At 35.3% G+C, this 16,216-nt stretch overlaps 1 protein-coding gene across 20 annotated transcripts in view; it reads right to left on the bottom strand.

Moving 5' to 3' along the window:
* The window catches only part of LOC100650792 (polypyrimidine tract-binding protein 2), a 421,711-nt gene that overhangs the window by 18,895 nt on the left and 386,600 nt on the right, over positions 1–16,216 (bottom strand). For 18 of the 20 annotated variants that reach the window (XM_048413316.1, XM_020867289.2, XM_048413312.1 and 15 more), the window contains 4 exons: positions 13,530–13,581; positions 9,844–9,902; positions 4,226–4,454; positions 1,898–2,115 (listed from right to left, as the gene is read on the bottom strand). In XM_048413316.1, coding sequence (XP_048269273.1) covers positions 1,898–2,115; positions 4,226–4,454; positions 9,844–9,902; positions 13,530–13,581 — 558 coding nt within the window. The remainder of the gene's footprint in view (positions 1–1,897; positions 2,116–4,225; positions 4,455–9,843; positions 9,903–13,529; positions 13,582–16,216) is intronic. The other 2 variants (XM_048413313.1, XM_048413314.1) reach the window with 2 other exon arrangements.

The following is a 16,216-nucleotide window of genomic DNA, read 5'->3' as shown; positions in this document are numbered from 1 at the left end:
AGTGTATAAGTATAAATACTGGTATGCAGCAATACTAGTAGATACTAGTGTATACTTTATACTTTAGTAGGCACACGCTTATATGGACTGGGAAGTTCGGAAATTTATATTCCTTTCATTAAACTGAAAGAGTTTGAGGAAATATTAGCTTGAGTATGAAAATAGGCAAATTTGATGTGGCGTAGATATAGCAGAATTTTATTATAGAAAGATTTATTGCAAGAGAAGTGAATTTAGATGATGAGGGAATCATGATAAAATAGAAATTCGAAACTTTGCAAAGTTAAAACTTCTAGATTAGTATTTTCAATGTAAAATTGTACTAAAATTTTCATTTCACGCGTTTATCTTAACATTTACGATTTCCACATAATTTTCAGAAACAAAAGACGCCTCGCCGGAAGTAACGTTGCGATTAACAACGTCACGAATTACTCAGGACAGAGGATGATAACGTTCGGAACGATATCTATATATGTATTTCGAAAATATGAGGGGTGGCGGGGGGGGGGGGGGTAAAAAAGGTAAGATAAGAAGGGACGTGACGCAAAGAGGGCACATACGCATCGAGAACTCGATTTATTTTACTTGTCGAAGCCGATACTCTATTCAAAGATTAACAAAAATTTATTTAAAAATAAAAATGTTCGCTTATAAATGCAAAAATATAATCGATTATATTTGAAGATACATTCAAAAACGCTCGACAAGGAAAATTCGAGTCCAGGGATGGAGAAACTGCTAGAGTTGCCTACGTAGCACTACATTATAATTATATCGTTGTATTTAGGTGAATTTTTAGTAGATAAGTACATACCTAAGCCATTTTCGTGTACATAGACAGACGCTGAGAGAAACGAAGAATGTAAAATGAAAATGTCTTCTCTTTTAACCTTGATGTAATTAAAAATTGAATTTGAAAATCAATTTGAATTGAATTTTAAAAATCGAAAAATAAAAATTGGAAATTCACAAAAATTATATTCCTTGATTTAATATAAATTATAAAACATCAACATTTTTACCTTTGTCATTAAATTTTATTTTCGCTATATTATTATATCTATATACTATATTATTTATATTAATAGAATGAAATTGAGCAAAGGAAATATATTTCCAGCTTATTGAGGAAAATTATAGAAAATAATTTACCAATGATTACAAACTGGTGTATCGTGGAATTATGTTATCAATTGCAATTCATTTGTAGAGAAATCTAATGGTCCATTTCTCTCAGCGTTAAGTGAAAATCATCCTAATTGAAAGCGTACAGTACGTCGATCACAATTTGCGTGTTTTATTAATGTTTATTTTGCTCAATATGTGACAACGTTCTATACGCTTTAGCGGCGTTCCGTTGACAAGGCGCGAAGAAAAATTCTATCCCATTAATTCAATGAAATTTCGTGAAAATATAAGAAAAAAAGCAAAAGCAATAATAAAGATTCAGCAAAATCTTTTTTATTTATATTGGAAGTGCCGATAATCACTATTTAATTCTATGCTTCAATAAAAATGATTATTAATTTATGTATATAACAAATTATGAATAATTTTCCCAATAAAATTAAAAGAATAAAAATATCCACACATTACAGTATGAATAATAATATCAAATAATAAATCATAATTCTCTTCAATAGTATGAAAAGAACGAATATTCACATACTTTAATGAGCTTCGCAATATTTTATGAGCAACTCGAAATTAATCACCAATTAAATGAAAAAGAAAAAGAAAAACAAATTTTCCTCAAATATTTCCAATTTTTTCTTACGCTCCTTGATATTTTAATTCTTCCAACAGTAATTTTTCTTCGTGCCTCTTCTTGAATCTCCATGTCCTCGACCACGTCACAGAACAATTTCATCGAGTACCATGAAAAACCACTCACCTCTTCGTTGAGATTGCTGACGAGCAGGACCGCGGAAGTTTGCGCGTTTGTAGGGACGCGTACTCCAAGACCAGCTGCACCCAGAGGGAACCCACCTAAGCCAGCCAATCCGCCGGTAGGTGGGACCCCGTTGTATGGGCCCGCTAAGGGCGAGGGTAGACCGTGCATGGCCGCAAAGGGCGTGGGCAGCACACCCGGTGCCCCTGCAATGGACTCTACTTCAGGAAATTTACAAGCTATAGTTAGCACCGTTTCTCTAATTGGAATTTGTGGCGATGGACCAATGGTGGGTGTACTAGCGGAAGAATCGACTTGCTGCTGAGGGAACTCGAGGTCACGCGAGACAGAATCGAGCGGACCTATACATGGGCTGACGAAATTATTCCAATACTTATGGATACTTTTTATGAATAAATTTGACTCGCGACGTTATAAGACTCGACTATCGAGATTTGGAACAAATATAGAAATAGATGTAGATACAACAATTTTTTAAATCATTATTGTGGAATTTATCTGAAGTTTATTTCGGCTACAAACATGTACCTTTCGAGAAATTTGTTTATTTGGTAAATTCGGGAAATTAGTATCGTTCTCTGAGTACGAACAATGGAGTATCGTATTGAAAGAATAAAAAACATCTTGCTTTCGTTTGATACCAAACCACAAATGACAATGACAATTTAGGGAAAATTTGAATAATTTTAATTTGTACTCAGTGTGTTATTACATAAGATATAGGATGCACAGAACAAAATTAAAATATCCCGAAAGTAAATGAAAAATAGTAAATGCCGGAGTCTGTCAATTTTTTGAAACTTCACATGCCAAGTCGATTCTTTCGCCAAACGAAAATTTTCTTTTATGTATTTGTGGGACTCTGTGGGATGCGATATAGGGAACCCTTCGATTTCGTAAACTTTCGACGTTGAAGATTGTTTAGATTTTAAAATAATCCGAAATTGTTAAAATCGAAGGATTACCTGTACTTCTCTCATAATAAAATACAATTTCAACAAGAAACAAATTCAGGAGGTAAAACTATGTTAGTTGATACAACATTAACAAAATTCTTTAGGCATCTCAACGTGATCTGACAAAGAAGCTCTTAAATCTGAAACCTTCCTAGGTACTTTCATATAACTTATACTAGACTGCACAATTTAGAAACTTAGCGAACAATCCCTTTAAACTTTAACAATTTCGCACCTTCACTGTCTTTTAACGCTCAAAATCTTTTAACTCAACTATTTAAATCTACATAGTATCATCTGCATAGTATCTCTAATAAAAATCTTCGAACACGCTCCAAATTCCAATCGCCTCTATAGAGCAAAAAGAAACAAATTATTACAAGTTTCAAAACGAACCCTCATTTATACTACTATGATGAAAAGATGAATCCAATAAAATTCAAGAAGAAATACAATGAAATAACAAAACAATCGAGAATGTAGAAACAGGAGGAAAGATCGATGATAGGTAATCGTCAGGCTGTATCGATCAGCAGTGGCGTTGCAGCGTAATTAATTAATTTACCCCAGGAAATAATACTGTCTAACCGCGTGCAATTCGATCCCCCACGGAAATGAAACTGAAAACGAGCGGCAAATTGGAAACGGACCGATCGACTCGATATAACAATTTATCATAAACCGCGGGCGAGACACGCTATTAATATAATTAATTCTAATGGACTGGACCGTTCTGGATACACGGGACTAATTGATCGATCGATTTTTATGGGTTCCCTTGACGATCGATGTCGGTGTGACAACTTTATTAGAGCACTGGGTGTACATAGGGATGCATAACATGTAATGTGTTATTGGGTTTTTTATGGTTATCGATTGTTTTCGATTTTCGAATTTTGATAACGTCGTTTCAAAGTATTTAATTTCTATATTCTCTAACGTTCGAACTTCTCAAATTTCATCACCCCGGACATTCAAAAAAGTAACAGTAAAAATAATCTAATGTACTAATACTTTATATAGCTAGTTTTACCTCCTGAATATTAAATTAAGTATAATAGAAATCAAACATAAAAAATACTTAATAATTAATTTCATTTCAAAGAAATAAAGAAAACAAAAATAATAGAAAAGCTGTATCAAAAGATATCACGAATTAAAAGCAAACTGTTAAAAATAATATCAAAAAAAAAAAATAATAATAATAAACCAGATTGAAATTTAAATAAAGCAACTTATTTTACCCCTTTGTTTTTATTTTTCTACGAAAATCCGAATTATTCCAAACAGCGTATCCATGAACTATCTTTCTTACTATTTTCATAAAAATTCTATAAAAATTCACGGTTCTCACCGGGTATTCTTGCGCGAGGCTGCGATCCAGCGCCCATTAACAACTGTGGAAGAAGCTCGCCGCCCAAAGCAAGAGAAGCCGCGTCCAAATTCGCGTCACCAGTTGGCAGAGACGGATTGGTATAGTCTCTCGACTTGTCATTGTTATACTTCACGTTCAAGTTCTGCATCTTGCTATAGTCGATGCGCAACGTGCAACAGGAATTATAGATGTTCTGACCCTCCAGCGACTGAAACAGAAATGAATAATAAAAACGTTAGCTGGAATGTTAGATCTTATGAAAGGAATATTATATACAGTTATGGTCAGTATTTAGCCCCCTGAGTATTTTATACTGAATTTAATTTTTTATAATTTCTCATTTATAGTATCGATTAAGTCGAGAGTTTATATTAAAGAATTACAATGGCCTGATATTAAGCGAGACACGTAGAATTAGCACGTGTAGTTAATAAACTTCAAGGACGCATTTCCAACCATAATCGCAGCCCATACTTCGTGTAATTGTAGAGCCAACTCCCAGTGCTGTTGGACTCTACCAGCATCCACCAATTACGCTAATTAGACCCTCCAACCCTTATTCGAATTACCACAAAACACAAAATCCAGTCAGGCCTTGCCTCCAGTGGAAACCGATATTCCACCGAAATGATTCGAGGGAAACCACGCGTGCCTCGTTCGCGTTCATTCTTCACTTTTCACCGCGAATAAATCGTCTGGCCAAAATCTACGCTAGAAAAATACTTCCGAGGATATATGGCGGCCCGCTACAGCTCGTTTCGAATCAATCGCTCGCCCAAGGTCGTTCACTGCTAATTCCTAATCCTCCTCCCACTAATTAATCAGTTAGCGTGCTTGTAGCATACCGGTTTTAATCGTCGCTCGCTCAATGCCACTGTACCAACCGAAGAAAGGACAATGCTAATCATAGGCAGCGCGTTCATACATTTATATCAACGTCAAGCTACTTGTGTAACTCTAGTTAAAGATTACAAGAAACAATTTTTATATCTTTCACTCTTTCTACTCGCTCTCTTCACTCTGAATACTCTAGAAACAATTCTAATAATTATCAATCTAAATAATACTTGAGAAGTGTATCACGAGTACGGTCATCGCCTAATGCTTCGAAATAAAGGTATAAGTTGGCGAAAAGGATGGTCAGAGGAGTAGATCCACGCCAGGGTGAATAGCTGTACGTAGGCAAACCGGTAATTATGTATGAAATTCATTAGCCCGTGTAAATATGGCCGGCGGAGAGATACAGCGAAGCGTGTACACGCGTGCATGCTGCAACAATGCACACGCAGGTCAAACACCATGGCCTCCGTCGAGCAGGGTTTGCTCTAGTCTACGCCTACGCGGAGAGTCGAACGCGTGCATACGTAATTAGACTGCGTCTTTCCAGCCCTGCAACTGCATTAGACCAGCTAGCTAACATTGTTATTAATAGGGCTGAAACGCGTTGAAAGGGCTAGCTTGCTGTTATCGTTATCCCTGCCTTGGCTCTATCCTAACTTGCCCGAATCATTATGGAAACGATGATTTCGGGATCTAATGAGTCGTTGGCTCGATGAGCCGGACTTTGGAATTTTGGAATTTTAACGTCAGGTGTTGTTTAATATTTGTTGCTTGCCATCGTTGATTGGCGTCAGGTTGGCGTTAGTATCTTAGTATTTATGGGAGTTACTGTCCGAATATTTTGAAATAATCGGAATTAAGTACGAGTTTGTTACGTGAATTTAAATATTTCTTCCTATGGGTTTGAGGTAGGTTTGTATTGGTTTGATGTTGATTGTGAGCTTGATGTGTCGAAACCTTGGTATGCAATATTCTTTGTTGTATTAATCCATTAATGCCTGTTATACTCACAGAAATACGCCCGATATATACCATCATAGTAATTCCACAATGGGCAAACATCAAATGAACCTTAATAGGACAATATCTTATCACGCAAAGAATAACGAGAGACAAAAAGTTCCATTTAACTCTATTATTACTCGTTTTTCTAAATATATGAATTCGTATAAATGTCGCAGTATACTCATCGCCAATCCGTCCACTTCCAAATACATTCCCCGGTGTTTGTTCTATAAACACAATTACGTTAATTTGCATTAATTCGACGGCAGAAGAATTAGTTTCGATTATTGCCATGGCCGGGCTAGCAAAAGCGCGCGTCGCGTTTAATTAATTGGCTGCGCGACAGGATAAATTTCAAACTGATTAGTCGGTCGGAAGGAAAATCGGGCGGAAAAATTCAATTGAAAAATATTCCGAGACTCTTGAACGCGAACGCGGAACTGCGCATAATACCAGACGCAATATTCCACGTCCTTCCTCTTTTTTTATCGTTTCTTTTTCTCTTTCTGTATGCCATCACACGGCGTAGCGAAATGGCAGGCTTCTATGACGTACAAAGAATACGTAATCTGGGTTAACAAAGTTGGTCGGATATCTGCAATGAAATTATTTTAATATCGTGCCCTGTCGCTCGAACGAATGGTATTAAGCTTTGAAAATAGTTTCGAAACTGAAAGGAGGGGGCAAACTTTCCGAAAGAGGCTCGATGTGCTGTTTTTTATTTCGTCGTTCCTCTTTCTCTCGTGAATTTCGAGACGCGATTATGGAGAATAACGGCCCTACATATAATGGTGTAATGCATAATACTAAAATTAATATACTATATTATACGTTATAACAAAATAATAATTTATATACTGTATAGCAATATAATATTCATCGTTCATTGGAATAAATTTGTGTATAATAGTAAGAATAAAAACACTAATTTTCCAACAAAATCTTCATTTCTGATAAAGAAGATTATACAGAAGATAGCAGATGATCTTCTAATTTCTGTAGCGAAATATTGAAAGGTGAAACACTTTTGTGATTACAATCGTATAGGAGTAAGAAACAAAAATGAAATAATTCACAGGCGATATATAGGGTTAAACAAATAAACGAGAGATTCGGAAAAAGACTAAAATATTGTAGATTCACGTTTCAGTGACCAATGTTTCATGGAACTCCATTAAACGAAGGGAGGGAAAAAGAACTGGCGAGTGTAGCACGAAGAGAGCACAGATGTCTCCGTTTCTGCCAGCCAGATTTTCTATCCAGGAGAATTTCAACGCGATTATTTGCATTTGCCCCGGACGGTGATGTAATTGCCTGCCGCGAAACGTATTTCGCCGCGTTCAATTAATATTTACGGTCCGCGAGCGAGTTCAAACAACCGGGATTATAATATCATCGCTGGATTAAGAGCACGCCGATGTTTCCGAGTTATGAGACTATAGACGTGGAAGATTGCCGAGGGCTCGTGTGTGTTTAACGCGGACTGTTTGCAAATGTGTGCTACGCACTTTGTATTTTATCGTTGGAATCGCGATCGAAGAATAATAGAATAGTTGACTTTAAGTTGCAATAAAGAATTCAGTATCTACATCGTACCGCATTTTACAGTAAGAAAACAATAATTTTTGAAAAGTTATCAAAAATCATTTCGTTCCTGTTTAAATTCCAGTATTTTACAATAAATCGTTGGACTATTTTTATATTGTTGCCCGCACGAAGAAGATGTTAAGTTCCATTAAATTATTATTATCATTAAAAATATATTATTTACTTCATTTTAGTTTCTTTTCGAGAGAAATTGGAAGGAAGAGAGAATGATAAACACGATCGAAAGAGCAGCTTAGAGGGCCGACATAGAATTCCATTTAGTTTGAAAGCAAAGCCAGCTCCCTATAAAATGGAAAATTATACAGAATAACATTTTTCTTCGATTGACTTTAGAATCCCATAAACTCCGATCGATCGGAACTTGTTGATAGAAACCGGGGACTTATATCTAAGAGGATTGCGGTGAAAAAACAAACTCGAAAAAACGGGGAAACAGAGAATAAGGGTTCGTGAAAACAGTAAAAGTCCTTCGGCTACGACTGGAACTCTTAAAATATCCCTGAGTACCAAGATTTTTTTAATTTAATTCACGAGCAACTTTCTCAATGAAATTTATCGAGAAATTTCTATCCTCTTCTATCATAAAATTATGAGGATTTTCTCGAGAGACTAGGCTATGAATCTCTGACAAATGTGTTAAAATAATCTCTTAATTATTATGAAATACTAGAACGTATAGAAATATGACTACAGATTTATGAATTTCGAACAGATATATCATAAAATTCAAACAAGAACTATATAGTATAGCGAATATAAGTAAAATAAAGCAAAGTATAAAGTATAGATGGTATATCGGAATATGAATGAATACTATTGTATATCCAAAAGAATTTATTCATTTGTTTAGATAAATATTTCAATCCGCTCCAAACCACTCGAAATCTCCTCGAAACTACCAAACGGGAGAAAAGGTCCAGACGTTAATTAACCTAAAAATCAGGATTCGAAAATCAACGTGGAATCGAATAGAGCCAAATGAAAAAAAAAAGACAAGGACTAGAAAAATATCGAAAAATTCGGTTGCTTTGATATCGAAGCTGGCGGATAATTCTGGAAATAACGCGACAACCGCGTCGAGCAAGCGTGTTGCAGCTTAATTTTGGCCGCGAAAAGGGAACATTTATTACAGGAAACGTCGACTGGTAACCGGCTTTCGCGAATTTCCACTCGTCGAGTGGTCGAATTAGCGTTCGTTAACGAGCAGATTCGCGACGAAAATTCCAAGCCAGAAATCGCGGCGAGGACTCGGCGGATTCCTTGCTAAGAAGCGAGGCTACGTTGCTGGTTTTTGGAACGTGGTTGAGGTTAGATGGATTGTCCGAGGGAGAAGAGGTTTCCTCCGGGTGAATATTTCTTTGATTAAAATACAGTGGGATTTAAAAGTGAGCATATATGTAGATCTTAGACGAACGAAAATGCAAAAACTCTCACGTATATGTTGCATAAAGTGGCACGAGTGTTGCATAAAATTCATCGAAAAAATATAGAACAAGAACACCAACCAAGGAGCCTACGTTGCGTTAAGAGAGAAGACGTATCAATTAAAATATCTTGAAATATGCTATTTCGTTGGAAATATGTCATTTTTCCCTTTTACTATGCAGCAACAAATATTATCATCAGTCATATAGGATTCAAGTGAAAAACTTGTAATAAAATGACATACATACGAATACTAGTTGCAGAAATAAATTAAAAATATTAAAATATATGGTTTGAAGCTCCGAAATAGGAGCTGAAAAAAACAGAATCATATTTAACCACATATATTTAAAAATATATAAAACTAAGAGGACACTTTAAAATATAAAAAAAAAACATACAAAAAAATAAAAAAACAGTACTCCAACGCAACGCATTTTCTTTCTGATAAAAACAAGACTGGGGAGGAGATTAAAATTTACATTATTTGCCTCATGGCACCTGGACCTTCTAATGGATGACACTTCCGTTGGTATTCCACGAAAAATGTCGATCTGTCCCACGAGAGGACAAGGATAAACTGTGGCTGTAGGAGAAACACTGGTCTCCAGACTCGAGAAACGAAGAAGAAAAACGGAGAGAGAGGAAAAAGAGGGAACACAGAGAGAGGGTTGGATTTTTGCGTGCGTTTCGGCGGAAAAGTTTAAGTGGATACTCACCAGTTTGGCGGTTTGCGCCGACAGCATGTCCGCGTACTGTATTAGTGCCTGGAAAGTGTCTGAAACAAAGAGAAAAATATTTTGTTAGATTGGGTTACGAAAACTGTTAACTGATTCGTTCGGAAATTACGGAAAATAAAATATTAAAGCGCTACTTTGTGTACAGTGGGTGATGAATTTCAATATTTAGAGAATATACTACGTATGTGTACTTACGAAATATTTTAATAGAATTATTACGTTATGAATCGATTATGAATTATGATTTATATATCATCTGGTGAATATATTACGTACGTAACGTGAAATAGTTTGAAATATCAGTGGTGTAATGAGAAGTAAGCATAAAAAGAGTTAAAGAAACTAAAAATTTGTTAAATAGAAAAATATATGTTCTACGATATGAAAGTTCCAACAATCCTCTTAAAATGAAAATGGTAGGAAAAATACGTAGCAAAACAGGGATTATCGTTCGATTTTCGAAACCAAATGCCGTTCTCACGGTGGTTTGCGCCGGTGAAAATTAAATAAAGCCGAAATTAAATGGAAATAAAGGGAGATCTCACTGGATTCGTGGTAATATGTTGTGACACCGGTCACTTTTTCCCCTCTATGGAACAGAATTTTTATTATCTTCCCGATCTCACCCCTGTCGCACGATCAAATAACGATGGAAATTGAATAACGTTGCTACCGGCGAAAAACTCGATCCCGTTATTGCATTATATCGCTAATAAAACGTTTTCCCATGTATTTTTCGCGCTTTTTCCAACTTTTGTCGGCGAACCAAAGGTGATATTAAGGGTATAAATATTCGTATGTAATGCGCGAAGATCTGAAATAAAATGCAGATCGACTACGATTATTGTTCCATAGAGTTTTCTGCTATTTTCTTTGCTTTCTTATTTCCATCGACTTTTTTTTTTTTATCTAATTCTTACAAATACGATAAACGATGTTTTATTTACAAAGGATGTGACTTTTAATAGCATTAAGTTTCACACCAAAACCATTAATTTCATTTAAGTGTCCATCGATATTTTCTTCAAACACCCCGCAACATCTCCACCATATCTTCCCATCCAGAGAACAGCTAGAAATATCTGTTCCAGCGTTAAAAAACAATATCGACACCGAATCGTCTTGGCGACAATTGGTCAAGGATAGCCAAAAGACGTTCAATCAATGGACGCTCGATCGAACAAAAGGTGGCTGTTGTTCGCGATTGAAAGGGATGCGACAGTTTCAAAGAGCCAGGCTTTGAGACAAATAGCGGTTGATTGGCGAAATCACGGAGCCACGGGCCCTAAATTAAAGCGAAGACGCACTCACTGTCCAATTAAAGTTCGATTCGGTCAAGTGGCTATTCGTTCGTTCGATTTCCATACTCTCTATTCGACTCTCTCTATTTTATTTTATTTCATTATTTTTCTCTATTTTATTATTCCACTTTTCTATTCACATGTTTCTCTTTCTCTTTAGTTTCTTTCCCCTTATTTTGTATTTCGTTCCGATGATAATTAGTTGTTTGATTTTTGGGTTATTAGTAGATCGTAGCCGGTGGTTATGTAAATTATTTGTACAGAAAATTGCTAATTTGATATTCAGAAATTTCGAAATTCAGAAATTTGTCTTACTGCCAGATTTTACTTGAAATATAAAATAAAAGATTAATAATTTTATCATTTAAAAAAGTATTATACGATATCAGCGATATCGAAACAAAGCTAATCAATGTGCAAAGCATTTTATTTATAATTTAATGTTTAAAATTCATAGCTCAACATTGTTTTTATCTTGCACACGCTTCGCGTGTTTGGTCGTTAAAAAATCTACGTGAAATAATATTCGTAAGAAATAGAAACCTACAGATTAAAAATTTCGAAGGTCGAAGCATAGAGATTGATAGTTGGACTCTCGAAAAATGTCTCAATATAAAATTTCTCCAATCGAAACTTCGTTCAGAGAGAGTCGAATATATCTATTGAAAATTTACGAATCGGAAGTTTTCCAATCGGAACTTTGTATAAATCGGACATTCGAAAATTCCATTTTTCCTGTCACGTAAGTACGAATAACGAACAGAAAAAAACAAACGGCATAGTCTAACGAATTCCCGCTTTTCTGTTCGCCAAACAAAACCTTTAAAGAAACAGAAAAGACAAGGAAACAAGGTAGAATTTCAGAAGCAAGGCACTTGGTGTTCGGTGTTCCTCGACGTTGCGAGCCGACTGCCTCGAATTAAAGACATACGCGCGGTTCTTTTCTTTCTCGCAGCTCCTTTCCACGGAGAACACCTCAGGCTGATCGGGAGATTCCCATTTTTTATTTCACTCCGTTTGAAACGCTTTTCCGGAACGGAATCGAATCCCCCTATAACAACTGGTTTCAATTGCTTGCTTTCTTCGTGTCTTCTACTCGAAAATTAAATAATCCAGCCCACGGCCGATTTTTCCGTTCTGTTTATTCCCTATAGCATGTTTCAATAAAGTGATTTGCAATCGTACGAGTGAATTCAGATATCAGATATTTTCAATACATTGGCTATTAATAAAAATAGTGTTCGATCGTAGTTGTGTCGTGGTTGCAATACGAAGTATACTAGTATACTTGTAAGATTACTTGGTAGTATCATAATGAGTAAATAGATGCATTCGATAACGTTAAAATAAACAGAAAGAAACCTGTTCTGCTCTTCTCGTCAAGTTTTCTTTCCTTTCTCCTTTTCTTGTATTTTCTAATGTCGAAGGAACTCTGCAGAAATACAACAGAAGGAAGTACGAATCGATGTTACAAAAGTGTAGGAATATCTATTTGCCTTTCTATAATTGTCACCCGCGGAAATATATCAGGAGCAAAAAGGGAAGGCTGCCACGTCGCAAAATAAAATACTCGAGACTTTTGCTGTCTGAACCGACATGAATTTGTAACGCATTTTTACCGTGAGCGAAGTGAACTCTTTCTACGTATATAACGGGCGTGCAATACGAATGCTCTGTCTTGAACCAAACGTAAGATGTATATTTTGCTGCCTCGTACAATTTTAGTAATTAATTTATCAGGTGTAACGTAACAGAATGGAAAAGATCGTATTTGCTTTTTGTTTCCTATTTCGAAAATACATTTTTAGAGAGATTAGCAGGGTAGACGCATTTGAAACACCCGTTAGATTCGAGTACAACACTGAAAGTACTAACAGCGTCGACGTCGTCGGGCCAGGATACACTTCAAGTGTACACTGAAGTACTAAAGTGCCATGGCGTGTCTGCCAGCAAGAGTGGCGTCTATACAGGGTGGTCCAGTAGCTATTGCACTGGAGGAGGAAAACAAGAGCCACTTCGAAACGTTCGAAACGCTACGGTCTTTCCCCACTGCAGTCTATCTCCTTCGAGATAAACGCGAAAAGTTTCGGTGGGTATTTGTGAAAGTCTTTCTATGTAACAGTCCCGTCAAAATTTGGCAAGAAAATTCATCGGTGTTGAATAGAAGACCGGGTAAAAATTGGTTAAAGATTTAACGAATCGTATATACATTCTTTTGGATTTTAATGGATAAGATAAACCGTGGCGAAGTTTTTCAAGATCTCGTAAAAATTCTCCAAGTATTGAAACACTAAGGTGTTATATTTAGTTAGAAAGTATTAATTGCATAACTGTAAAGTATAAATTTCATAGAATGCTACTTACTGTTTTTTGTGAAGGTGACGATCTTGAGGACCTTGCCGAAACGTGTGAATATCTGCAACAAAAATGAAAATACGAAATTAGTGAAATTTTTAGTTAATTCAACGCGAAATAGAGAACTTGCCATGTACAAGATAAATTCGGAAACGATCGATATGTAATCCAATTATGATTTCCAACATGATCGTTCTACCAGGTAGTTAAGTTAATAATTCCGATACTCAAACGCGAACTCGTTAGTTTCGCAAATTAAACCAGGATTTTATTTATTATACGAAATACTCTCGATATGATGGAGAATTCACGATTCTTCACACATAGATGCACATTCCATGCATTTTATTTTTTAATTGGAAAACTTCGATACCACAGATATTTCGCGACACATTTGAGAAATTTTGTAAATTCGCGCTATTGTAAATAAATCAACTACGTATCTCGATATTAAATATTGAACAGGTGCGTTTAATTAATTAACGTCACTTTTGCCCGCGTCCCGATGATCGACAAACTCTTCTCAAAGCAAATAAGCTAATAATACCAAATACGCTATAAGAATATTACAATTTTTGTAATCTACGCATGAAATTAATTTGGCTATACAGGATGTGACAAAATTCTTTGACGCAGACTAAATCGTTAGATGAACAGAGTCTTATTTCATTTGTAATATCTCAATTGAAACAAAGGAGGAGGAAATATGAGATAATTACGTAGTAAAGTATGGAGAGATTAATGTAAATGTTGAGGGTTCCTACCCCATCGTTAAGGTAATTAAAAGCTTCTGATTCGCAGAAATTTTACGCTTTGGCTGGGCCTCGAATTTTATCCGACTCGAAAAAACGAAATTCATTAATTAATCCCTTGATTCTATTCTTCGTTCTCACACCCAGCATAATTAGAATATCGAATTATCTTCATTTTCATAGTCCGAAATGCTTACGGAAGCACATTTGTTTTTAAATAATTTATTTACCTTTGGTTGGTCTCTAAATAAATCCGAACAAATAAATTTAAATATCATTATCGTTCTAATTTCCCGAACAATTTTTTCTCAATTTGAAAGACAATTTCTCATTATTAAAACCTGTGGAAAGACTCGAATCAATAACCAAACTAATTTTCAACCATACAGGTCATCACGTGTAACAAAGCACCTATCTTCTCGTTTCGCTATTAAACCTCCAATTCTCATATAGTTGGCCAAAATCGTTAAAAGCGTAATCGAGTAGATTCAAAAATGGTTATCGCAGCTTGGAGCAACGAAACAAAGCGTGTGCAGGCGAAAATTGTGCTTCCAGCCGCGGACTGATAATCGCGATCAACGCGAAATCGTCGTCATTGTCATACATTTCGTCGGTCGAGTAGACCAGGCGATCGTATTAATAATACCAGGACCAATATTTGCCTTGGTCCATGGACTTGCGATCACCTGCGCCAATTCCCACTGAATCATCGTATAGAGTTGCCACTGGTTGCTCCGTTCTCTTGTTATTGCGGAGCTTGTGACAAGAAAATTACCGGAGATGGGATAATTATGTCTTATTGATGTTATTCCAGCGATAGTTAATATTGTTACTTGATATTGATATTTTAATAGATTGTTCGTGTTGGATGATAATTTAGTTTTCTTAGCTCGTTGAGCGTATGTTTCGATTCATAATTTCTCTAATATTATTTGATCTTTTAATTTCTACATTTTCACAATAAATTTTTATACAGCTGGGCATTACAGTTTTAAGTGAAATCTAAATTAAAAATATAATACGATAGTACGACGAACCTAAAATTACAAGAACATCAAACAGTGACTTTCGTGGACCGTAAAAAATAATTAATGTTCGTATCTCGGGAATTTTAAACGAAAAGAATTTTTTACACACTGGGATTTAAATATTCGGCGGATTTAAAATTGCAAGAAATATACGAGGTTCGCATTGGTAAAATTCGTAACACGAAAATTATAGTAACCATGACTTTGTACAAATATTAAATTGCGATGAAGAATTTAAAAATGCACAATAAATAATACTTATAAACATATATAAAAATCGTATATATGTATTAAATTTTGCGAATAAACGTCTCCTCATTTAATATAAAATTCTAGCTCGTACATTCCCGAAGTTATTATCTGATATAACTGGTGGTTTTTATGAAATTTAAATTTTAATGATGTAAACGTAACAGTACGTTTCAATGAGAATTTTTTAACGAGCCACTCGTTTCTCCTAATATCGGATAAATCATGACCAATTAGCGTATGTACAAAAAAGAGAAGAAAAAAAGACGAAAAAGACGCATCCATATATTCTTCGTATTAAAACAGTCGGTATAACAGTAAAATCATCATCCTTGTACGATATTCGATAAAAATAATTAGACGATCGATCATCCGATCAAATTACCATTAGTCCACAAATAAAAAAATTACTCGGTATTCTAAAAGATCTGATAACAAATACGATATGTTTACAGACACATACTGGAATATTATATTATATACATGTCTCGGTAATTAATCGGATATGCTTAATCCCGAAGATTGTGTCAAAATTTTTCTAGATGAAAAGAACGGTATTGATTTGTAATCAAAATTCTGAATAAAAATATTGTACAAGATAATTTTCGTCGCAAGTACATAATTTTGATTGTATAATTTTTCTTAATTTTTGTAATTAGACTGCGTT

The sequence above is a fragment of the Bombus terrestris genome, chromosome 16 (assembly GCF_910591885.1).
Source record: "Bombus terrestris chromosome 16, iyBomTerr1.2, whole genome shotgun sequence".
Taxonomy (NCBI): Eukaryota; Metazoa; Arthropoda; class Insecta; order Hymenoptera; family Apidae; genus Bombus; species Bombus terrestris.
Note: the sequence above shows the minus strand (reverse complement) of the source record. Positions and strands in the feature narration are given on the sequence as shown.